Raw genomic sequence first — 26,498 nt, forward strand, 5'->3', positions numbered from 1 at the left:
CCTCCCCTACCTGTCCTCCCCCTTGGCAACCACTAGTCTGTTCTCTGTGAGTCTGTTTCTCCAACAGTATGATTTTATGAGTCAAATTAGATCTTTTCTCTCCATTTTTTTCATTTAAAAATTTCAAACTTTCTTAGAAGAGTTGAAAGAAAAATACAGTTTACACCCATATATCCTTCATCTAGGTTTACAAATTGTCAACATTTTGTTAACATTTGCTTTAGCTTTCTAGCTGTAACCCTTCCCCTGAGCCATTTGAAAATAAGTTGCAAACTCCAAAATGCTTCATTTCTAAATATTTTAACATGCATTTCCTAATAATAAGGCCATAACTATCACATACCTGGGAAAATTAATATTAATTTTATTTAATAATATATAGTTCATATTTAATTTTCTCAATTGTCCCCCAAATATCTTTTTTTGGCCTCTTGTTCCTAATCCAGAATCTAATATTCGGGCAATAATATTGTCCAATGCGTTCAGTTATATCTCAGGAGACGATTTTAATTTGTAGCAACCTTTCTTTTTTGCTGTCTATTGTTTTTCATGACATTGAGGTTTTATAAGATAACTGACTAGAATAAACTAGGTTCTGGATTTGTCTGATTGCTTTCTCATGATTAGATTCAAACTAATTTATCTTTGGCAAGAATACTATGCAGGAGATACTGTCTTTCCTAGAAGGAAAACATACCTTAAAGGTTTCATCTCACCTACAGGACAGGAGAGGTTCTAGTCAGAGTAGCATTAAACTTGTTCTTTTCTTTACAATTTACACTGATGTCATGGTTTCTCCAAAAAAAGATTTTCAATAAATACCTTGGTCATAAGCAGATCATTAAAACAGTCATCAAAAAGCCAGTTATGAATTGAACACTGATTTTTTTTTTTTTTTTTTTTTTTTTTTTTTTGTGGTACGCGGGCCTCTCACTGTTGTGGCCTCTTCTGTCGTGGAGCACAGGCTCCGGACGCGCAGGCTCAGCGGCCATGGCTCACGGGCCCAGCCGCTCCGCGGCATGTGGATCTCCCCGGACCAGGGCACGAACCCGCGTCCCCTGCATCGGCAGGCGGACTCTCAACCACTGTGCCACCAGGGAAGCCCCCTGAACACTGATTTTGATGCTAAGATTCTAGGCAAAGAAAGCAATGTGGTAAAGAAAGTCAATTCTAGAACTTCACTGTCCAACTCCTATAGAAAATTAAAAAAGAAATTCCTGGGCTGAATTCTACCAGAAATGTATCATAAGAAACATGATGGGCAGCACCTTCCACTGTGGTTCTCCAGCAGAAGCAGCATCAATCTTCATGGAGAGCCTGGGTCAGGGGGATTCTGTTCTCTAACGGGAAGGGCCCCACGTGTTCTGGATGCCAGATGTGCGAGCGGGAAAGCTGGCGGTTTTGCAAATGGAGGAGCCTGGCTCGTCTTCTTGACCAGATGGGGAACCACTCACCTCAGCAGGGCAGTGGTTTACTTGAGGCTCTGATACAGACCCCCAAATCATATAAGGGTGGCTGAAGTCTAAAATCAGGCTAAAAGTCAAATATTCCTAAATTAATCAAAAGATGTATCTTATTTAATTCTGAAAATGGCACAAGAATATGATGAAAGACTAAAACAAACCAAAAGGGATTTATGAGAAACTAATTTGTCTCCTGTGCAAACGCAGTGTATTCTTCAGAAATAACCACCATCTCAATATTCTTCCAGCAATGTTCCTACAAATGCATACATACCCATACGTATTTTAAAATGCAAATTACTAGAGCACTCTATCTGTATTTTTCTGTTGCCTTTTTCTACCCCCTTAACATAATTGGGTATTTTGGCATACCAGCTTATGCATGGATCTTGTGATTTTTACTTGCTGCATACTATTCCATTAGACAACATAAAGTGTTTGATTAGCGGCCAATTTCTAGTATTTTGTTACTAACAACAGTGTTGCAGTCAACATCCTGACAAATACATGTTTGTATACATTTTCCAGAATATTTGTAAGATAAATTCCTGGAATAAAATTGCTGGATCAAAAGGGATGCACATTTAAGATATTCATAGAGATTATAAAATTGCCCTCTGTAGGGCGCGGCCGGATAGCCATTACGCATGCACTAAGTATGCCGCTAGGGCGTATGCACCTAATATGCTAATCAGGTTTTGAAGCAGTGGCCTATCCAAAGTCCGGCTTGCGAAATGCGATAACCATACGGACGAATCAGGGACTTACACGAGTCCTTAAGCCCTTATATAAGCAGACAGGCTCGAGCGTACGGGGTCTTCCTTCCATCCGCCCGAAACCAAGCTGTACTCCAATAAAGTGTGATGCGAGAAGAATCTAGCGTGTGGTGATTCGTCATTCTGCTGGTCAGAAGCGGCTCGCCGCAGCCCTCCAAAGAGCTTGCTTCAAGTTACACCCCAAATGACCTAGTATCCGTGTCCCCTTTTCCTGGCAAGCCTGTGCTTTAACACAGCTGAGCAACCTGATAGGTAAAACATGGCACCTTCTTCGTCTATTCTAATTTGCAGATGTTCACAAGGCTATTTGGATTTTTCTTCTGTCTGCCTTCTGAGTATTTTCCTCGTGGTCTTTTTCTTACGGGTATATGAGGGCTTTTTATATTATAGAGAAATCAGACTTTGTCTGTCATTTGTGCTGCTATCTATTCCCCTTTTTGCCATTTGCCTTTTGATTTTGTTTACTGGATTTTTTGGTGGTGTTCAAATGTTTTAAAAGTTGTCTGTGGTCAAATATATCTATCTTTTCCTTTATAGCTTTAGGTTTTGTGACTTGAATAGAGAGGTCTTCTCTGCTGTAAACCAAACAAAACAGAACAAAACTCCCACATTGTTTTGATACATCTCATATTTTACGTTTAAAATTTTAATCCACATAGAATTAATTTCGGTATAAAGAATGAGGTGTGGATTTGAACTTGTATATTTTTCCAAATGGAATTCAGTTGCCTTAAGTCTCTTTATTGACTGACCTACCTCTTTCCCATTGCTTTGATGTTTGTTTTTCATCTTTTGAAGGTAATTACTCTCAACTAAAAAGCTAAATCAGATTCATTAGATCCTGGGTATGAAAAATTTTCAGTTAGTTTATTTGATTTAGAAGCTACTGGCAAAAAACATCCTTTTAAATACAATTCTAAATCCATTCAGCAGTTGGTACTTATTTTTCTCCAAACCAAAAACTCCCGTGTCATAAATGCTGATGAAGGTTTCTTAAATACAATTTACTTTCATTTCTCAATGATACGGCTGCAACCCAAGTGGTGAATGAAAATGAGTTCTCTGCAACTCAGAAAAGGATAACATAGACCATCTACATCATTACCTTTAATTATCCAAGAAGTGTCCCTATACTGGAGATAATCCCGTGGTTTTTTTGTTTGTTCCAATCTTGCTTGGAACACCTCTCAGGTTTCAACTACATTTAAAAAAAAATTAAACGCATGGGTTAACAAAGAGAGTCATGGAAAAACTGCATATGAGCTCATCATTAGTTCTTCATGCTACCAGATGCACCTACCATTACCTCATTGTCTAGGATCAGTATTTGTCAGATGACATGAAGTTCTATCCTCACAAGAAAGCAACACTCAAGTGCAGTCAGTTGGTGCTGCTATGATTAACTTGAGAGTACTTAACTGGTTACTTCAACTTGAATAGGCCTTAAAAAATTCAAAAATGCTCCTTAAAAAATGGGGGCGGGGCATGGACTTCATGAGCCCTTGGTAGACATCACTGATGGATCTGGGCCCTATTTCCGTTTGTCCATCTTGCTCAACTCTATCATTAGCATTTAGAACAGTGCTTTGCACATAGCAGGTATTCAGTTTGTTGAGTTGAAGGATGGAATGAAGGACGGATCAATGGGTGGCTGGGAGAGCCCAGATGAGGCTTCACCAACTTCCTTGACACAGCAGCTGTTGATTGAGCAATTAAACACTCAAGATGAAATCTATTTACCGCACTGCACTGAGGTTTTATTCTGGACTCATTTTCCCTAACTGTTCAACGAAAGACATGTATATTAAAGGAAGCACTTCAGTTAGAAAAGCCTATCTTGCCCGGTGTTCTTATTGAAATGATTTATTTATTTTTGTATCATGATATAATTAAGAAAACTGTTTTTATATCTAAAGTTTCCATGAGACTCCTAAACAAAAGTGGATCAATGTACTCCCTGTTTTCAATTAGGGACCACTCAAGGTTTCTTTCTCATTAATTACAAGTATAAGCCAAATTAGAATGAGAACTCCTCCCTTCATCAAGGACAATGGAAAGTGTTTTTATACTAGCCATGGTTGCAGTATTTTAAAGTACAGATAATTAAAATCTCAGCATGCTGCCAACCGAATCACATACAACGAAAAAGTACAAACTTCTTACACCATATTTCAAAGCACCAGCCACTGAAGTCCTCCTTCCCCTCCCTCCTCTAACAGGCATTTACTGAGGACCTGGAATGTGACACGTGAACTCTAAATGGGAGGGCAGCAAAGGTGACCAGCTATCTGGTTCTGTTGGGCTTGCATACAAATGAGCAGGGCGTGTAGACAAGTGAACAAACATGAAGAGTTGCAGGTGACCAGCCCCCACTAAAGTAAAGGAAGGAGTGAAGTTGACTAAGCATGCTTCTTAAACTCTGGTAGACGGCCTAAAATTTAAGACGAACATTTACTTCTGCCTGTTCCCAGTTTATACTGGCAAGGTTTTGGTGGCGATCATGTCTCCTCTAGATCCAACTTCCACTGCCTGTTAAAAACCTTTATTTTTATTCATTTCAAAGGGGCTGGCTCCCTTAGAAGAAAACATCACTGTTGATAACAGATGTTCGTAACAGTAATATGGATTTTAATAAAAAATAATCTGATCACTCATTCAACAAATGTGACTGAGTACCAACTAAATACGTGGCGGGAACTAAATCTTGTCCCACATATATACCATTCCGGCCCATTCTTAGAGGCACGCGGCATCATGACAGGTGTCTAGGCTACAAGCTCATCGGGTGGTGTGACCCTTAGGTGACAACAAGCCTCCTGGGAGTGAGCGAGGCTCCTTGGAATCACTCCCAACTAACAGGTGGGTGGACTAAGAATCCAGATGTCTACATGCGGCTGAGTGACTTAGGAAACCTTTCCGTCTTTCACAAGGTCCCTTGCTCTGGGGAGACCCCCAGGGCGCCAACCTGCCCCCATCCTCCACCAGTTCAAAGGAAAGAAAGAAATAGCTTCAACCTCCAACAGCATTGAAGTACCATCCAAGGCCTAGGATTTCGCTGCACCCAGCTCAGTGTTTCCAAGACTACCAAATTCAACCCGATGCTCCCCCCAAATCCGTCCTCCAGGGGTGACCCCAAGACACCCAGGTTGTCCTAATCCCAGCCTCCCTCTTGGGCCCGCTTCACAAAACAGCCTGCTCCTCCTGGTTCCCATGCAGCTGCCGCCATTACTCTGCAGGAACTTCTCACACTTAACGAGGGATGCTCAGAGGACAATTCTAAGTAGTACTGATGCCAATATTTTTATTTAAGATCTATTCACTTAAAGGCAAAGTGACATCTTAAGGCCACTCAGCAGAGCAATTTTCCCAGAATAAGAGCTTCAGTTTTGGAAAGACTTCCTGCTAGATTTCAGACATTTTTTTTTTTTTTAATTAAAATGCAAGGATTGTCTTCACAAACTCTTCCTATTATTATTTCATGTGTTTTCTGCTTTATTTGCTGTACATATCTTCACAGTGTGCATATTATTCAAGTATCCCTAACAGATGGTCTCAAGTGCTACACATCATATAGCATTAAGTGAATAGCTTGGTAAAAAAATAAGTCAAGGATTAAAATATTTTATAGCTTATAAATCATGAAAGATGTTCAGTCAGTAACAGTATATTAATAAAATATCTTTAAATGTAAACATAAAAACACTAAATACTGCTATTGGATCAGTCAACTGTTTATGACAAATGACTTATTTCTTAAAAGTGCTTGTCCTATATGGTTTCAGATTATAACCTAAATTAATCTGAGGTTGGCAACTAGTTTTCCTGTGAGCCTGGCCCACTGCCGCCTTCCCTACCCAATTCCCCAGGCTTCTCCTGCCATTTCCACCTCATTAATGCCTCCTTCATAACTAGGAAAGGAAATGAAATTCATAAGCCAATGTTGTTACTCTTTGTCTAACTTTAGCAAAATTTTGTTGAAAGAGGCTGAAAGCACAAGTTCAAGTTGAGGATTCAGAATCAGCTGTGATTTTAATGACCTGTGCTCTCTAGATCCCTTTCTGCCAGAGGCTAATCTAATGTTTGGCACTGAAGTTTCCACTGAGGGTTTGAGAGTGATGATTGAAACAAACAAGACAAAAAAACCCAACAACTTTTGCCAGTGTTCAGACGTCTCTGAATCCATGTTACACTGTTCATGTTCTAGCCATTTTTCCACCGAGGAATAAAAACCAATAAAATACTCTGCTATTGGATGTTCCTCTCTCATACCACCCTTATTTTAAATTACGTTATTTTTAACCTAATGCATGGTCTTTTCCTAATCATCCAGTGTTTCTAGTATCTGATGCAAGACCTAACAAGACTCTTACACTTCATTCTAGATTTCCCTAGACACGAGAACTCGACTCAGTTTTTTTTTTTTTTTTTTTTTTACTCGACTCAGTTTTGATTGTGAAAATTATGTAAGCTTTTTATGAACTATTTGACAAAATGATTGTAACTAGCAAAGTTACAAAGTGCCTGTTAGACAGAACCTCTCACTTCAAGTCCAAGTTGGCTTCACTTGTTATATTAAGGTTCATTGCCCAATTTCACACATACATTCAAAAATTTTATTCTACCACATTCCATACGTGGCTCCATTTTCTGTTTCCTTTCTACACTACTATCTTTTACCTCAGTTTTCAAGGCCTCTGTGAGGCTGAGAAAGATGCCCTCCTTAATCAAGCTTGGCCGCCACATCAGAACAAAGGAAGACATTATGGCAGTTCCGCATTAAGGCCCATGTGCATTTTTGCCTTCCCCATCACAACAGCAAATCTTACTGCACAAACATCAAAGAATCAACGGTATTAACTATGTATCTACTCTGCATAACGCATTATGCATTATCTTACAAGCATTCTATCTGTATTAAGTTTCATCAGACTTAAGTTTCTTTAAAACACAAAATATTCATTTTATCAAAAAACTAAAAGAACAGGTTCATAAATAAATTCAGGACTGGCAAGGAAAATTACATTAAGTTAAAAAAAAATCTCTGAAGTACATTAAACTAAGAAAAAAGGGGTGGGGGTGGGGGTGGGTCTCTATCTCAATGGTAGTCAGATTTGAATGTGCATTTGAAACACCTGCAGGGTTGGTTAATAGAGCTTTCTGGGTCCAACCCCCAGAGTTTCTAATGCAAGTAGGTCTGGAGTCGGGCCTGAGAGTTTGCATTCATTCTCCCAAGGCAGGTGATACTGCCAATGCTGCTCTGGGGACAACACTTTGACAACCAGTGATCTAACCATCCAGCTTTCCTGATCTGGCTGGCGTCCAAAAGTACAGTGGAATTTTAAATAGTGGATGTACAAAATCAAAGAAACTACAGAATCAATGACCATTATATTTCAATTGAAATATGTATTTTATACCCTAAAAAACACACACACACACAACAACACATTGACTTTAGATGACTGGAAGTTGTCACATACCATACGTGATGTGACCTTAACACAGGACAGTGCTAAACTGATCTCTGGGACACTAATAGTTTTTATACAGTTTTTTACCAAAAGGCAAGACCGTCATAAATAAGATACTGAAAAATCATAATTACCACAAAAAGGTATGTATCAGATACTAGATAACGTTCTAAAAGGCTCTAAACACCAGAGCGGTGGCCCTTGTACTGTAACTCAGATTCACTGTGCTGTTCTCCCTCTGCAAAGCATCTGCGCTGCCAGGCTCAGGGGCAGGCGTACCTGAGAAAGGCTTTTTCTTTACTGCCGTAAGAACATTTCGAATGAGCTCTACCCCCGTAACAGATTTTTACATGCACAATACAGTGTCATTAACTGTAGGCACCATGTCGCACAGCAGACGTCCAGAACTTATGCATCCTACAAACTGAAACTCTAGAGTCACTGAAGAGTTACTCCCTATCCTCTCCCCGCTCCCTCCCAGGAGTCCTGAGCTGTAATTCCGTCTTACACATCACACACGCCCCGCACGCCCCTTGGCCAAGTCAGGTTTTGATTAAACACAAGATCATCTGGGGGGGAAGTAAACAACTACACTCTGCACTGTCCTGATGATGATGATGACAACGAAGACGGTACATCAGAAACACGGACTAAGGAAAAGACTGTGCACTAGTGGCCTGCGGTTTTGTGGGTTGTTTGTTTGTTTGTTTGAAGAATCAGTTGCTAACACGTGGACATCACATTTCACATACAATCTATATTTTCAGTCTCTGAGGTGATCAGGTTTAGCAACCCTGGCCTCGCTTTCATTTCCATCTGGCCTTTCTGAGAGAGGCACAGCATTAGAACAAACCTATGTGGAAAACAGCCACTTTAACAGAATAATAACTCTCTACCCTCAAATTACCTCAAATATCTTTGTCTCAGTAGACTAAGAAAAAATAAACGTGTGTGCTGCAGATAGGCAGAAAGGGGAACAATCCAGAGAAATACCAGGGGAAGTAAAAAGATACAATAAATGGGTCTCTAAAATTGAGGGCAATTAAGGACCAGGAAGGTGTTCCGGCCTGCAGAGAACTCCCTTGTTCCAAGAGTGGATTACTTACCTTCAGGACCACTATGTGTGGATCACGTCTCATAATCTATAGAATACAACTGCTTAACACTCTGCCACACCCACACCCACACCATCGTCCCAGGCCCTTAGGTTCCTGCTTCCCTCAGACAGCATCTGGGATGGACAGGCATATACCTGGACTGCAGGCTGAGAGGGCTGGAAGTGGGCATGAATTAGTGGTCTCTGCCATGAGCTGGACGCTAAAAACTAGTGAGAAATGCCGTGGCTTTGCCAACTCTACTCTACTCGAGTTCCACAAATAGCTGTTTTGTTAGCTGTCTTCAATTTCCTCTGAAAGCTTGTACAGTCCTTACCGTAGAGGGCTGTTGTGAAGAATAAAGGAAATAACGCATAAAGAGAAAGCACTCAGCATAGGTCTTAGCCTCCGTATAAATACGCAGATGTAATTTGCTACCAAACAGTAAGTTCTGTCCCTGTGAGGGGATATCTTATACACAAAGGGCTGCTAAACAGTGTCCACGCTAAACCTTACTTTTCAAAACTGTTTTCATAGTGAAGTGAGTCTGTAGGTCTTACAGAATACCTGCTGCCATACATCAAATAATAAGAGGCATCCTACTGTACTTTTAAAAGACAAGGAGGGCTCATGTACAAATGAATACTCATGCTGTTTTATCTGCGGTAAGAAATTATGACAACCAAATTAAGATTAAACATTTTAATCAACTATAATAAACCAATCATCATATATAAAAACTCTGATTCATGCATCAGATTACATAAATTATACAACTGTCATGTTACATAATGCTTACATACATTGGAGTTTGTACCTGCAAAAATGTATACAAGTTACTAGAGCATTTTACTAAGTGTAATACTCTTCAGTTATAAATAATGCTTGTATCTTTCAAATACCTGCTAAATATATACATTTCTAGATCTGCAGCATTTTTTTTTTGTACCTCAAAATCAAACCACCCCTAAGATCGAAGATTGACAGGTCCAAATGTATCGTTTGTTACAGACTTCAATTCCACTGTAAGAGTGTATTTTTTGACATGGAAAGTAAATGAAATAAAATGTCAACTCCAATTTAATGCTTGAAGAGCTTCTACACTTCTTATTAAGTACACCAGAAAACCCTTCTTATGCAGATTAATTAGTTAAGATGCTACCTATTGCATATTAAATACCTGCAATGATTGCATCTGGATTATTAAACTTATAAATCTGTGAACGCGGGGGCTTTCAGTGTGTGCTGACAGACCCTTCCATGTACAATCATGAATCAGCAGCACTGCGATCCTTTCCCTTTTACTTCAAAGAGATCGAGGGAATAAGCATGCTTCGTATTTCATTTACACACACACGTGACACCAACCATACCTATAAGACATCAGAAAGCTTCACCTTGTTTTACAAATCCAAGGTAGGCTGCTTTTTCTAAAAACCTAAGAGGAAAAAAAGTTCTAGCGTAACAATTTCTAGATATATTAAAGACAGAAATTCTTTTTTTTTTTTTTTTTTTTTTTTTGAGATTCTCCTTGCTAAAGAATAAGCACCCTTATGGGGGTGGTAGGCAGTGGGGTGTGAGGGCGGAGGAGTTGGTGAAGGATGTGAGGAAAGCAAGTCTGTCACTAGCGAGCTGAGTTTTACTTAGGTTTCCATTCATGAAACCCTTTTAAATACAGGCAACATTTTCACAGCTGGAAAATTACAACGAAATCTTCACTTACTGCTAAAAGCAATAGATGTAGTTATGTATAATCTATGGATAACACTACATTCATGGGAGGATGGCAAAACTAGGCTCAATGCAGAATACAGCAGCAAAAAGCAATACTTAAATATTTTTCATGAATGGGTGACACATCATTTTATATACAATTCTAAGATTTATTCCCTGGTATTTAATAAATGAACTTGAAGCCTAAGTGGTAGGACAGTTATGTTCAATACTTTGAAGCTGAATTTTAGAACTGGGAGGGGAGCTGGTTGTAAAACTATACTGTTTAAAAAATATTAGCAGAAATATTTTTAATTATGTAACAGAAGTATGTTAAGCTTAAAACAGGTTTGAGACTATTATAAACTCTGCAATTTAAAAAAATCCTCTTATTGGTGGAAATATTTTTGAACATGCCTTTTTTAAGCATAAAAGCAAAAGTAAACTCTGTCTATAAGTCTATTGTGCTGCGCGTTATTTAATGAGTACGTATGTTTTATTTCCTTGTCTAAGTTACTAACAAAATATACCATTAGAATACTTAAAAGTTATAGTTTGCAAAAATAAACTAATGTGATCTTTTGGCCTTTTTTTCTACAACGCTAAAAATTAAAACTACTCTATTTGCACTTCTGCCCACAAACACAGGAAACACTGTTATGTTTACTTAGGAACTCATTTTTACTTTTTGTTTTTAGTTCCTTATATTGACCGATTATGAATATATATATATATAGTCAGTTTGATTCCAGGTCACGAGTGAAAGAAAGTTCATAAACATCGGAACAGAACATTTCGGGCAGTGATAAATGCAGATTCAGTTTTCAATACAATTCTTGTCTCAGAATTAAAGATAAAAATATTGACGCACTTATAACCAAATCATTAACGTATGGACAAGTCTAATCCTTAACAGTTTTTATACAGGCAAAGAATCCTCCTTAAAAATGAATTTCCTCATAAAAAGAATGGCAGTCCCTTAACCATACTTTTTCATGAGCTCTATTTACATAAAACATATCCCCAGTACAACACTAGCATCATGGTTCATTCTATAAAGAGTAAATTTGGCCAAAGCATATTAAAATATCTGCAGATAATGTCATAATACTGCAAACACATGGATTTTAGTACTTTTAAAAGTGTAAGAAGAGCCTCAGTTATACTAACAGAAAAAATACTAAGAATTGTGCAACATTTAATAAATGTTAACTAAAAATGGCACCAAGTTAAAAAGAACTACCAAGACCTCAAATGGGAAAATAAAATTCTATACCAGATTGTGAGGTTTATTACAGAAATTTAGAAGTGGAGGAAAAAGTCAGTGAAAGCTATTTCTCCTTGTCTCCTATTAAAAATTATTTGTACTTCAGAAAATTTTTCAGAATTTCAAAATTTATGCTCTCATAGAAAAACTGAAGAAACTCAGAAAAATACAAATAATAAGGGATTTTAACTTGTGAATATAAGCTTGGCCAAGCTTGGCCAAGTATTATCTGATTCAAAATATTAAACTGAGCACAACTATTATATGCGCTTTGTATTTAACTCTCAATGAAGTCTTAGCAGAGATAAATATTAGACAGAAATGCATTTGGTAAAAGACTGGGGAATATATGTCTCCATATACAGGTGAATTTTTCATCTTAAATTTCCTTTAGAAGACACAGATTCAGTATTTCATAGTATGTATTTCAGACTTTTAAAGTTAAAAAATCAGCAGATGATTAGTAATATTTTTATATCATTTTCACTTTAAAGACTAATTCTGTACAAATATATAAAGACAATTCATGATAGTAGTCAACATTTTTGGTGAGCAGACTTAAAAACAAAGCTGACACAATTTTGTAATACTGATTTATTCTTACAGGGTGGCTGTAGAATAGTGTAAAATGTCGTGCTAGTAAAGATCTATTCTAAAAACTCAGCCCTCCTTAGTAACTCTTATTTTGGTTCAGAAACCAAATGCAACCATCTGTTCCATTATTTATGTAACGTGAAACCGAGCCTAATTCCTCATTCCTAGAATTTGTTCATTGCTTTGGGTTATCAGGCATCAGAATGATCACCTACTTCCCCCCCACCCTCCAAATTATCTTCAGATATAACTTCCTAATATTTTCTTTGCTAGTATTGAATATTTTAAAGACAATCAGAATCTCAACAAATCACACTTGCTTATCTTCTGCTTATAGCTCAAACAAAACTCAAATATTAAGATAAAAAATTAATTCAAGAAATTCATGCTGTTGCAAGGTTAATGAAGTTTCCTAAAATACATCGTTCTTTAAAAAGGGGCTTTAGATCATTACTTTTGGAAAAAGAGAAAAGATTTGATGCTGGAATAATATATAGTAGCAGCTTATTTTGAAACCAAGGTTCACATAGTCAAGAGTGATTTGAAGCAGCTTCTGTGTAACAAACCATTATAGTAGCAATGACGATTTGTTTTGCATTGACAGAGTACACATATATTTTGAAATTAAGAAATCCTAATTGGTATCCTAATTTTAGAGGCAACCAGTTGTCTTTATATGTTCTAAAAACACATGTATATATGAGGTATATGCATGTATTTTATATACAAAGATACATGAACAGATTATTCATGTATATATATGTATATAAAATATGAACTTTTTTCTTAGTAGTGTTTATAATGAGCAGTATTCCTGCAGCTAAATCTGTACAAATTGACTTCTGAGAAACCAACCACAGTATCAATTCTGCTTGATGAGAAATCTGTTCCTGAGGAATAAGTCACGTACTTCCGAAGATACTCCTAGGCCTATGGCAGATTAGTGGGCCGGCACCAGCACCTAAGTGAATCCTAAGGAACTGCTTGTTCATGAGAATCTGGCCCATCTTCACTTTAAAGGTTTAAATTATTTAGCTCACTTCAAAGGTCACTCTTGATAGTCCCTGCTAATATTTACAGGTGAAACAGTTCTTCACAATGAAGGAGAGTATGGAATGAAACCTGATAGTGTGGTCTCTCTCAGTAACGAGCTTTTCTGCTATTTTTTCTCTCTCTTTCTTCCTTTCTTTTCTCCCCAATTATAAATGCAGTACCATTGGCTTATGAACTAGTGGAGAACTTGCCAGCTTTCCTGGATGGTTCGTACGGCACTCTGAGAATACTGGGCGTCTCCTCCATCACCCTTACAAGGAGGTTGTCGATGTAGTCCTCCAGCTCCCGGATGTGGGAGTCTTTCCTCCTAAGGAGCTCTTTGTGTTTTACCAGCTCCTGCAGTACCTCCTCGTAGGTGAGACTACGATAGCCTGCAGTGGCATCAAAAGGGTTGCTGTCCTAGAGTAGGATAAAGACGGTCACTTTAATAGACAGCACATCAGGGGCAAATTATGAGTTATTCTGAAGTTCAACTGTTTCAAACCCTCATCAAACTCTTCTCTATCCTTGGCTAGAACCAGTGTGACAGTTCACAGAATGGCTAGCCAGTTCTGAGGAAAGGACTAAAGCAGATACACCAAAGCCTTGATTACAACCCTAAATTCTTAAATATTAGAAACTGACCACGTAATTTAAGATTAAGTTAAGAGATTAAATGCTCAATAATAAACATAATTAAAATAGACAAAATCAAAAGATCTGTAAGAATTAACTTTAGGAAATATAAGAAGCTATTGAAAACTACATATTTGGATATTAGTTTAGTCCTCGTGGAATTGCTTCCACTGAACTGTAGTTTAATGTTATGCCTTTGCCTTTTTATTGAAGATGGTTACAAGAAACAGCAATATCAACTCTGCTTCTCCAGTTTGCTATGAAATGTTGATGGCATTCAGAACTAAATCCATGAGCATCCTTTATAAGAAACTCCATGGGAGTAACTACTGTTTTAACTTACAGGCAAATAGAACCTTTTCTCCTCTGAGTAACTAGTCTATTTTCTCCTCCTAGTACTAATACCTATACAATTTATTTTATTTCCCTTTTCGCCTTGGTTGTCAGGAAACTCAAGAGTTCAACTACAGTCATGCTAACGCTTAAGATTAGTATATCTGCATTCTCTCCCATTTCACTTACTTTATTTTGTTTAACCTCATTCTATTGGTGAAAATTCTCTTAACACAAAGGTACAAACATAAACCAAAAAAAAGGCATTGATTCAATTCATTTTTATTACAAACATCCTAATATTAAAAGAAAAATATTTCTCAGAAATTTAATCAAAAAGGCACTGTAACATCATCTATTTAAAGTGCATAATATTTAGATGTTTCATTATGTAAAATATAATGCCAAAATATAAAGTAGCAATCTTTATGCCTTCTTATACATAGTTCTATCACTACATTCAACAACTTAAAATGGTTTTCATCACTTTCTTTCCAAACATTTCCATTTGGCTTTAAAGAAAATAAACTAAAATACTGAGGAAATTGGCCTTGCTCTTAAGGACTAATAGTATCTAATCTATTCAGTGGAGGATGGAGAATGAGGACTGGTGAACGTAGAAAGGTCTTTTTTTTTCCTTTTTTGTCATAAGAATTAAATTTGTCTGTATTCAATTTCAGGATCTATTTTAATTTGCTATGCATCCAGGAGTTTTCATCAGTAAAGCCAAAGTGTAACTTTTTATCTCCTCCTCACCAGGCCCCATGACTTTGCTGCACCAGAGAAACAAGCTAGAGCACAGATACCAATTTGATGCTTGTGTTACCCAAGCACACTCCCTTCTCTAGGATAAAGGCAAAATAATATTCCTGGCTGAAAACTTCTCCAATCCATAGAATCTCTCAGGTTTTGCAGAGAAAATATAGCTTGCACTAGGCCTTCAAAGATTTTGCCAGGCAGAAATGCGTAATGGGCATCTCAAGCAGTGGCTCTGCTTGTTCAAAGGAGGAAGCAAGGTTCAAGGCACAGAGGCTAATAAAGGTGATCAGCGGAGCACGGCTGGGAAATAAGGTTCAGGACAGGGCACAGAGAGAGAGGCTGAAACAGTGGGTTCCAAACAGACCATCAAGGATGTCTGATGCTATCACACTTAGTGTTATGGGAAATAGAAAGCCCATTGAAGGTTTCTAAACAGAGGAAAGATGATTAAAGCTAAGTTTTAGGAAAATGGCAGCAGTGGGTAAGATCATTTAGAGGGACCGCGATTAGTTACAAAGCTATTTAAATAGTAAAGACAAAAGTTAGGAGGAGCCTCTACTAGATTAACAGAATAGAGAGGATGCTAAAAGGAAGTTTAAAAATTACTCATTTTACCATTAGAAACTGGGTATAGATACAACTTTATGAATTAGATTACCTTTGTCCCCCAAAACATTCCAGAATATTGTTTTACGACAACTAAAGGACAATTCTGGAGATACGTGTTGGTTTACTTTTTATTCTCTTCTCTTTCAGATCAATTAACTTTTTGTTAGAATAAGTATACACACATATTTACTAGTTTAATTGGTCATAAGTCGTCTAGAGATACAAAACTTAGATTTTCCTAAACACATTCCTATTGACATTTATTATACGCAGCAGGTTTCTGTAGAAAAGATAAGACATACCATAGAGCTAAGTATAAACATTAATTAAAAATAAGCTAAAGTTTCTTACTTTAACCTAAGTAATTCTGCACAAATTTGAGACTGAAACCCACCTAAGTCTCACTTTCCTTCTCTGATAAATGAGATGTTCTCTAAGGTCCCTTTCAACTCTAACATTTCCTGGTCTGCAAAGAGGTCTTTCAGAACTGCATTCTAAAAAAGTGATTATGTCCAACTAATGTGATTTAATTTTTCTAATACAATATTTACTGAAAAATAGCAGTTCTTGTGAGAACTGCAGGGATTAATGAAATTAAACTAAATGGGATTCATTACCAATTGATTGTTTTACCTTTTTTCTTAATTTAACATAATAATAGCATCAGACAGGGCCTCTCTTAATCAAATTATACATATATGAACTGATTTCTCCAAACTAATTAAGTGATAATATGCAGTTAGAAAATCATTTATATTGTTACATTTAACACTATACCAGTGCTACCAGAGAATGTAGTTAAAATAATTTTTTAACATTTCTCTACAGACAATGAGGATGAAAGACATGTCAAAAAATTCTTATTTTGACATAAGGAGTTTAAATTAATGCCATGATACAAATCAATCTAAAATTTAATCTCTCAAAATAATCAAATATTATCCCACAATATTGTTCAGCACTTAAGATATAAGCCATAATCTAGAATATACAAATCCATTATTTGGCTTATTTTTCCCCCTTACAACCATCTAATACTTATGGATAAACAGATTTCTTGGAAATACAGTTCTGACCTTTTCAATAAATTTTCCATTTATCCTTTTATGTGAAAAATTTACCCCAAATTTCTGCATCAAGTTTTTATGCAAAAAAACATCTTAGAAACACATGTACTATAAACTATATTCTGGAAAAGAATATAAAATAATTAAAAACAGTTTTATGCTTAGTTCCACATTTTATCCCATATTTGAAAATCATGTAAACCTTCTAATTTTAGGCATAAGATTCTTAAATTGACTAATATACTCAATAAATACATCTATCCTTCTGTTTGTTGATATAATTCCAAATAAAATAAAGATTAATATTAACTAAATACAGTAGGAAATTAAAATATTTTCTGGTTACAAAGATTATTTTGCTTAAAGAGGAAAACTCTCAGGCAAATGAAAAAATGAATTATTTTTTCAAAAGATACTTTTAATACTATTCTTAGAAAAACTGAAATTGAGAAATCTCCAAACTGGTAAAGACTCAAATAACCTAACATGGGACTCCTAAGTACTCAACAGTTTTTCCTCTAGCACTCCATATAGATGGCACATATGTTTTTAAGATGTCTTCTTATATTGAAATTTAATGTAAATTTTTCTTCTCTCTTCCCGTTTCATAACCAATCCTTTTTCATTCCTACCCAAACTCTGTTAAAAATTTCCATATGCAGATATAAGAAAATAAGAGTTGGGTGAGTGAACAGAATTATTACATTAAGTTGTCTAACTGGAATTTTAAATAACAGTTGTGCAAAATACTTTGAGAATTACTAGTGATCTATTTTTACTTTACTCACAGTCTAGCCTTTTAAACTAGGAAATGTATATTTTTTACAATATTTAAATTTCAACAAAAGCAAATTATCAAGACTCAAAATAACTGAAGATTTAAAGAAAGGTTGTCCTGGTAACCAAATATTGGTGGGGTACTAACTGACATCCAAGGCAACTAGAGGAGAGAGAGAGAGATAAGATGAAGGCTTGGCATTCTCTGATCATCTCATTATTGTTCTAATGAGGAACTTTGCTCTGGGAATATCATCTCAGCTACTTTCACATCTTTTGTGCTACTCCCTTCATCTCCCTTTCAGTTCTTAATTAGGCCTTAAAGAGCTCACACTGCCCTTTCAACTGGCTACTGCTCCTGTTTAAACACTGCTTTCACAGACAGGTGTTGGCACTAGCATATAAGACATACAAACTTAATTACAAAATACTATGTCCAGAAGGGGAAAAAAATATAACTTGGTGGACAGCTATTATTAAAGAACTTAAGGTAAATTACTTCAAACATCTCATAATCTTCAACATAAAACTTGTTCAAATACTTTTTTTCAATAACGATCAGTATGAGGATGAGCTTTCTCCTCTTAATTGTATCTTGCAGTAAATTAACAACACCTAGTAATCCTTTAACTGTCATTTAGAATAGTTAGTATTCCAGAGAAAAATAATCACACATCAAGGATTCTTTTATCACCTTTAAATCCCTGAACTAAAACAATTTTCACATTTTATTTCTTTAAAGAATTCTAAGGATGCTTTTACAGCAATAAATTACAAGATTTGGAAAAGTACATTTACAAGCACATAGAAATTGTAATTAAGGTTACTTAATAAACAATAGCTGCACATTAAATCGATTTTTTGATGTCGCATTTTGTTTGAGATTAAGTAACCGCCTGATAGAATTCATTTTACTATCTGATCAAAGGCTGACTTCATATATTCTGACGTTTCTCGCCAGTCTGCCATAATATAAAGACTTGAGTATTTATGAAACATCAAAACGTACACATCATGTACATTAAAACAGCAAAAACACAGTACAAAGTCCTCTGCCTCTATAGTGTTTTCTACCATTTTAAAGACAAATGACTGCATTTAGAATGGTTTACACAACACCATGGTTTCTTCTCAGCCTATCACACCATAGAAGATTGTGATATGCTATTGCTTCGAAAAATTCTTATTACACATCTGGATCACACACATTAAGGACAGATGGTTCAAACAGCAACCACCAGCCTCTTGGAATAAAGGCTTTATTTCTGTTATTCAGTGAGAATTTAGTTTCCTACCAAGACATGTGCCCATATTTTTGTAAAGCAACTTATTCTCTCTAGGCTTAGTATAGTATTTAGAATAGACTGAAGATGTACTGGACCTCGGAACAGAGGTCGAAAACTGGACTTCAAATAACAATGAAATGAAGTTAAGATATCTGAATAATCCTTGCAAAATATGTGAGCTAACCTGGCTGGTCGCTACGAAGCCTGTTAATATATTTGGTTTTGTTCTGACTTGGAAGGTAAGTGTCCTAAAGGATCTTTCACACACACTCCTGGTTAAATGGGTCTCTGGCCAGGAAGCTCTTCCTGCTGTTCAGTGTTCACAAGCAGGTTTACTCTCGCCTCAACCTGATTTACAACAACAGTAACAAAATGGCAGCTTTCTCCACATGCTCTTATTTCACAGCTATAATGCTGACCTGACATACAGCTTTCATATCGATTTTTAAACAGTCTGCAAACAAAACCTGTATATTCTAAATTGGCTTCAATTATAACTATGTTTGCATACACTTCCATAGATCATACAGAAGTCACACCCTATGGTATATTAAAGATAAAGTTTGAATTTTGCTGTTTTTCTTTCTCCCTAAATCATCATACTAAGCTATAATCTGTGGGTAACTGAGGGATTCAAGGAGACGGAGGCCTTTTTAGAAATATGCCCCAGACAGAAAGACAGCTTGTGGCTTGGTTTTTGGTAATTCTCTAACCCCCTCTGCAACTTACCGGGATTTTCCTGAGGTCTTCATTACTTGTCGGATTCATATGAAAACTGAGCAATAAAAGACAAACATAAATGTTAAAAGCGTATCATAGTACACGTGGGAGGAAACATAAAAACAGGACATTTTAACCAACACTGCAATAACAATTTCTAAACTCCTATATTACCTGAGTGAGTGAAATTTAATCCAGGATGTAAAAGAAAAACAATATTTACTAAACATTCTAAAGCAGCTACAATTTTAAACTTTGAAGGAAAACCCTTCAGTATTATTAGAACTGAAGAACTGTACCTCTAACGTGTACTTTCTAAACATCTTTAAATATAAGTGATTTTACCTAGTGAGATGCTTTATAAAATTAAATTCTATAATGTTATTATTCATTTTATATACACACACTCACTTACCTTAGGCCTTCTGATATAAAACTACAGAGACTTAAATAAATTTAGGTTGGGAAGGCTGTAGACTAAAAGAGTTGAAGCAATCTTTTAAAACAATTATTTCTATAGGTATTAGAAAAATTAACCTTTAAATGTTATCCTATCAAGGAGAATGAATTCGAGCTGTGTGAACCATTTCTGTCATTAATGAATTTCTAAGTAGCTGGTCTTCAAAATTTAAATACCCAAATGGACCAAAACAAAACGGATTTCTTGCATGCACAGAGGACGAAAACATCACAGCTGAATGCTATAATCGTTTTCTTCTTTGAAACATGTCCATTAGGAAGGGGACTGGAACCAAAAAGAAGCTAAACTTCAAAGCCATCTGGTGAGTAAATGTTTCATCGTTGCTATTCAAGTTTAATTTTTACCCGGCACTTAAGAGTATTAGCCATTAGAACCTCTACAAAGCATTACTGTCCTAGGAACCTTTTTATTCCAAAAAAAAAAAAAAAAAAAGACTTAACCGTAAAATATATTTTTTCGTTATCTGTGCTTTATCAGCCAAATAACTGGAATCCTTTGAAGAAATTCACTTTTAAAACTTTTGACTGTATGCACAAAAAGTCTGGACACTGAAAAGTATCTATTATTACAAGTACATATCCCCAGCTGTAAATCTACAGGGCATGGAGGCATGTACAACCACCTCAAGAGAATTTCTCACATATCCAACGTTTCATTTGTTATGACTAAGATTTGTAGTACTAGCTTCCAGAACCGGTTGCTGACCTTTTCTACCCAGAACTCCTGTGGATAAATCTGGTATTTCAGTAGAGCTGGGTGACATGGTAGGGAAGATTGAAACAGGTTTTAAATACCTATGATGCACCATTTACAGGCCGACTCGGCTGACACATTTTCTCATTCCCTGTACCTCACCGTCTTTATGGTGTTCTGTATGGTCCCAGACTAGAGTCACTGTACCAGCAAAGTCTCAAAAGCCTGACAGAAAAGTGGCTTAAAAGAAAACAAATACAAACCCAGAATACATTATCACGTGGTACCCCTAGGCCTAGAGTGCCAAGGGAGCAGCTGATAACATGCACAGTTCTCAGCCTCCCTGATTTTCAGTCCAAGGAGGTCAACATCAGGGACCAGTGGGACTAATCTCTCCTTGCCCCGTGATCTCACAGCATGTTGCTCTCTAATAGGTCAAGAAACGCATTCTGCTGCATCTCTCTCCATCCGACTGTGACATTCTCGAAGACAAACTGATTTACGTTCAGTGTAACGGCACACTGTACTGGTTACAGGCAGAGAAGTGCTTGAGGGCCCTGGAACCACGTGGTGTGAACTCAAATCCTGGTTCTGCCCTCTACTTACTTGCCTTTGAGTGTGTCTGGGTTCCTTCCTCTGTAAAATGGGGATGGTAACAGGATCTACCATGTAAGACTACTGGGAAGATTAAATGAGTTGACCACATGTAAAACACTTAGCACAGTGGTTAACAGACAGAACATGTTCAGTAAATTATTCTAATAAACATTTGCATAGCACTTAGAAAGTGCCAGATACTGTGCTAAGCACTTTACCAAAATTAACTCATTTAATCTTCATAACCCTTAAGGTAGGTATGATCTTCACTTTCAAAAGAAGGAAATGAATCACAGAGAGGTTAGGTAGCTTGTGTGAGGTTGTCCAGTGGATGAGTGTTGGAGGTGACACAGTCCTAGCCCTGTTTTCTGCTCATAGATCTACCTAGTGAGCACAGACCGCACTGCTGAAGTCCTGAACACACACGACGCGTGGATTAATCAGATGTTTTGAGTAAGCACACAGGAGAGATTCCCTTGTAGGGGGAAAGCACCCCTGAGAGTTAAATTCTTAGACCACCCAGAAAAAGGAAACGTTCTATCGCAGCATTAGTCAAGGAAGGTCTACTAAGTCAAGGAAAAAGTAGAACTTAAAATTACATGACGGTTAGGTTCGGCAGGCCAGAGAAAGAGGACTCTGAAGACACATGCTGTCTGGGGCTGCCAGACAGCGGTGCCACTGCAGGACACGGAGCAGACTGACTGGCACACAGGCAGCAGGATGGGAAGGAGCCCCTGAAGGGTTGTCATGCAGACGATGAGGCTCTTAGAGCTGATCCATAGAGCAACAGGCCATTTTTGACAAATTTAATCTTTCATAAATGTTATTTAGATGTTTCATATCTATCCTATCACATCTTTGAAGAATAAACAGTATTATGACTGTACAAATTTCATTATATGTCTCAGGAAGAAATTATTGAACTGAGAAACAGAAATGCTGGTATTATATTAATTGTAATAAGAGTTTTGAAGGAACAGACATTTAGGACAAAAATTTTATCAAAATCACGAACCTAACCATATGTACTATCCAACGTCTTCAGCCTATGGGGCTAAAGTGAAACTCAGTGACAACCTGCAAAGTGTCTGAGAATTCTCAAGAATGGTCACAACTGTAAGGGAAAGAGGTATGGAGCACAGTGAGCCCCAGCTCTTTGCCATTGTACCTGAGTGTAACCTAAGCTCGCCCACACTCTCCAGCAGCCCAGTGCAGCGCTCTGAGGCCAGGGCTCTGGTACTGGCCATTGTCTGGAATCTAAAGGCAGGACCCCGCCCCTGTGTTCGGCTTTATATTCACAAACTGACGTGTCAAATACATGACCAACTCAGTCATTCACAGCTGCTTTTTTTGATCTGTCCTTAAGTGGGAAAAAAAAAGTTAACTGAACTGGATGAATTAGCTTGGGGAAAAATGTCTCTATCGAAGTGTGGCACCAACCTGTGCTGTCCTTCTTTTCGGACTGCTTCCTCATGTCAGACAAGATCCTGAATAATGTAGTCTGCTCAACTGAGTTGTTGACAGGTTAAGGAAAATGGTGTTTTTAATCATGTATAAAAATAAACTTAGACATGCTCACACTGAAAAAGTCTACACAAATTTAAACTTCAGAATTCAAAAAAATTAATCTTTGAAAAATCAGAACTGAAAGCGTTTGGTGGCAGCAGGGGGTTCTGAAGTAACTTTGAGACTGATAAAAATATTTTTAAATTCATATTTTAAAAAATAATTTAATAAAATGCTTTACCTTAACATTCTGAAGTCTTTAGGTTTAATAAAAGCTTATTTTTTACCTTGTGATATTTCCAAATTTTAAAGAATTTTTCCTGGTAAACTCGAAATTTTAAAATTAACAGTACTCAAATGTATTTCAAGGTATCATTAGTATCTCTTCAATAACGCCACATTAATTTACTTTGAAGTTAGGATAAATACTGAGTAAGTAAATTGGTGAAACTTGAAACTGTCCTTCAATTTCTGCTATGGACTAGTCTTCCACAGATAAGCCAGAAAAGCAAAGCAACATTTATAAAGTGATAAAACTGACCACTACAGAAATCACTAAAGCATTTGTCAGTGATCAGAGTTTTCTTCTATGTCCTTCCTTTTCTCTTTTTAAAACTCTTTTTGCTCTCTTTTGGAGCAAGAATACCTAAGAAAGGGAAGAGACTATTAACAGTGAAAAAGTCTGTCATGACCAAAAAAAAAGCCCACAGAAGAACAAAGATCTATTAAAACTGATTAACTAGCTGCCTTGTCAGTATAAGACAAGGCAAACTGTGTAAATTCCTGGCTCTAGGGTTTTAAATCTTTCAAGGAGAAGTCACGTAACAACACCTGAAGTTCTTTCCAAGGCATTTAAAAACAACTATTATTACATCTTCCATGATACCTCTTTCCAAGCCCTGTTACTGATGGAATTATAAAGCTAAGTCCACTTTGGCCTACAACTTGACTCATGTTGTATTTAATAAGTCAATTCAAGTTATTTGCAAAACTCAGGAGGTGTCCTGCTTGTCTGGGAGGTGGGGCAAAGAGAGGAAAGCAGAGTGGAGGAGTAACATTCTTAAACACCATTCAATTTCTTATGGTGTATAGGAAATAAGTATAACTTTATCACAGAAGAACTTCGGACATGAATTCTTTTCAAAGGAGAGTATCCTACTGATCTTCTTGTTTAGCTGGCAGAGTGCGCTCTGGAGACCTGGAGCTTCACTTTGGTGACAAATGTAGTTGAGGGGGAGGGGCGTAAACTGAGAACTATAACATAATACAAAACCTTTAATGAGTCTGAAAAGAAGAAAAGAAAAATACACCATTTACAGCGAAGCAAGGGCAGAGAGTAATGACACCGGCCTAGCAACGACTGGTATTACTGGACTTTAACCATGAGCTCAGAGACAGCTGCTTTCAAGCAGGCCAACACAATTTCCTGAGGATTCTTCCAGTCAGAATGACTACGAAAAGTGCAAGACTTAGACAATCTTAAAGAGACAGAACGAAGGCTGAAAAGCAACAGGTATTGAATTGTTTCCTGTTTGCCTCTCCTGCTCCATTCTGCCCCTCCCTGCACCCCAGAAGGCTGATCTCTGGAAAGGGTATCGCCTGGGTCCCCTTGCCCATTGGCTTCCCGTTGTGCTCTGCCACTGGGAGGCACCTACGAGAGACTGGAGGACAGAAAGAAGGGGAGACAGGGTATTTATTCCAGCCCCATCCTACCAACCTCTTCAGTCCCCCTGCTGCACTGCAGCTTTACCAGTAGCTTCTGTACAGACAGCCACAGCTGTTCGTTCACACCTAAGCATGGCAGTCCCTTCCAGATACTGCTGGTCCCTAGTGCTCTACTATCCCTTCCTTGGTGTCCTAACCCTAGCCACCCCTCTATAAATGATATCTTCACTAAACTTTCTTCAATTACTCGTTTTGAGTGTGTCATTTGTTTCCTGCTAGGACTTTAACTGATACAAGAATATATAATAAATGCCAAAAACTATTCACTTAATAATTTAAAATAGGAGAGAAAGAAAGGAAGCCAACGAAAAACTGCACTTCTGAAATGGTATAACTGAAGTGACTGGGATTTGAATAGTACCACTGCACATTTATACACTGCCTTACAATTTATAACACATTTTCACAAACGGAGTTTCTCTCAACTGAGGAACAGTAATCAATAAGGTGGGATGAGATCACTCACAGAAGGATCTCATCCCACTGAAATTCCATCTGATCCATCTCACCTTCCGATTCTCCCACTCCGTCACCCCTTCAGACCTGCTCTGTGGACCCCCACTGTCATCCCAATTGTTTCCTAACCTGTTTGTATTTCCTCACCCGTCTCACCAGAGCATACTTATAGTCCATTACCCCTCAGATGTTCCACCACTTTTATTTTGCCAATCTCTAATCCCTCCCAGGTCCCTCACAAGTAACTCCTGCTGTCTCCGTTACTTCACTGCCTCACCTTTTATAACCTGAAACACATCCCCCCACAACCTATACTCACGGCCAACAAACGATTTTTACTTAAGGTAACAGCCTCATTCTCTTTAACCTCTCAGCTCCCTCTGATGACTGTTCTTTCTGAGACTCTTCCCCTCTGTGATAAGTGGTGGTCTAAATTTTCTCCTATGTTTCTGATTTCCTATCTTCTTCCCCGTTTCACCCTAGGTGGGAAACACTAGCTATTTCTTTTAATCTTTTTTTTTGCGGTACGCGGGCCTCTCACTCTTGTGGCCTCTCCCATTGCGGAGCACAGGCTCCGGACGCGCAGGCTCAGCGGCCATGGCTCACGGGCCTAGCCGCTCCACGGCATGTGGGATCTTCCCGGACCGGGGCACGAACCCGTGTCCCCTGCATCGGTAGGCGGACTCTCAACCACTGCTCCACCAGGGAAGCCCCAACACTAGCTATTTCTTAACGTTCTGTTTTCAAACCTCTTTTTCCACTCTACCTTGGAAATCACTACTTCAACTGCCACCATTATATGGACGGATGATTGCTAAATCTTTGATCTTCAACCACAATCACTTTATCCTTTGCAATACCGCCTTTACAAATGTCTGTTTAAAGTCTCAGACTGGATATCTTACCTGCACTTAACTTGTCTCAAAGTTCTCCCAAACCAATCATCATCTTGACTTTTCTATCAGTTCTGTCTGTTTCTTCCTTCTGGTACAACCAGTCTCCTGATCACCAAAGGTGAAGCCTCAGAGGCACCCCTGACTCCAGCCTCCAGCCTCCAGCTTGTATGCCTCATCAATAAGCTGCCAAATTCTCCCCATTCAGCTTCTGGACATGGATCTCTCATTGTTTCCTCACTACTCACTTTCACAGCTACCTTTCTGCTCACAAGACCACATGACCACCTAGACTATAACAGCCCAGACTGCTGTAATAGCCTCCTCTCAGTCTCTGTCACTCCTCCTTTGTCCCATCCAGCCTATGCAACATGGCTGGGTAGGACATTCTAAAGCTAAAGTCTAACCTCATTATTCTTCTGTCAAAAAACTTCTGGGGCTTCCCTGGTGGCGCAGTGGTTGAGAGTCCGCCTGCCGATGCAGGGGACACGAGTTCGTGCCCCGGTCCGGGAAGATCCCACATGCCGTGGAGCGGCTAGGCCCGTGAGCC

At 37.8% G+C, this 26,498-nt stretch overlaps 1 protein-coding gene across 2 annotated transcripts in view; it reads right to left on the bottom strand.

Annotated features, from left to right (window-relative positions):
* Positions 1-9,491: 9,491 nt before the first annotated feature.
* RAB11FIP2 (RAB11 family interacting protein 2) overlaps positions 9,492-26,498 on the bottom strand; it is a 41,322-nt gene continuing 24,315 nt past the window's right edge. Inside the window, exons 4-5 of one of the 2 annotated variants that reach the window (XM_032608507.1) lie at positions 19,607-19,652; positions 9,492-13,830 (exon numbers count right to left, since the gene is read on the bottom strand). In XM_032608507.1, coding sequence (XP_032464398.1) covers positions 13,600-13,830; positions 19,607-19,652 — 277 coding nt within the window. In that variant the 3' untranslated portion in view covers positions 9,492-13,599. Of the gene's footprint in view, positions 17,755-19,606; positions 19,653-26,498 lie in introns of both variants that reach the window. The other variant, XM_032608508.1, reaches the window with a different exon arrangement.

Source organism: Phocoena sinus, chromosome 16 (genome assembly GCF_008692025.1).
Source record: "Phocoena sinus isolate mPhoSin1 chromosome 16, mPhoSin1.pri, whole genome shotgun sequence".
In the NCBI taxonomy this organism is placed as follows: domain Eukaryota; kingdom Metazoa; phylum Chordata; class Mammalia; order Artiodactyla; family Phocoenidae; genus Phocoena; species Phocoena sinus.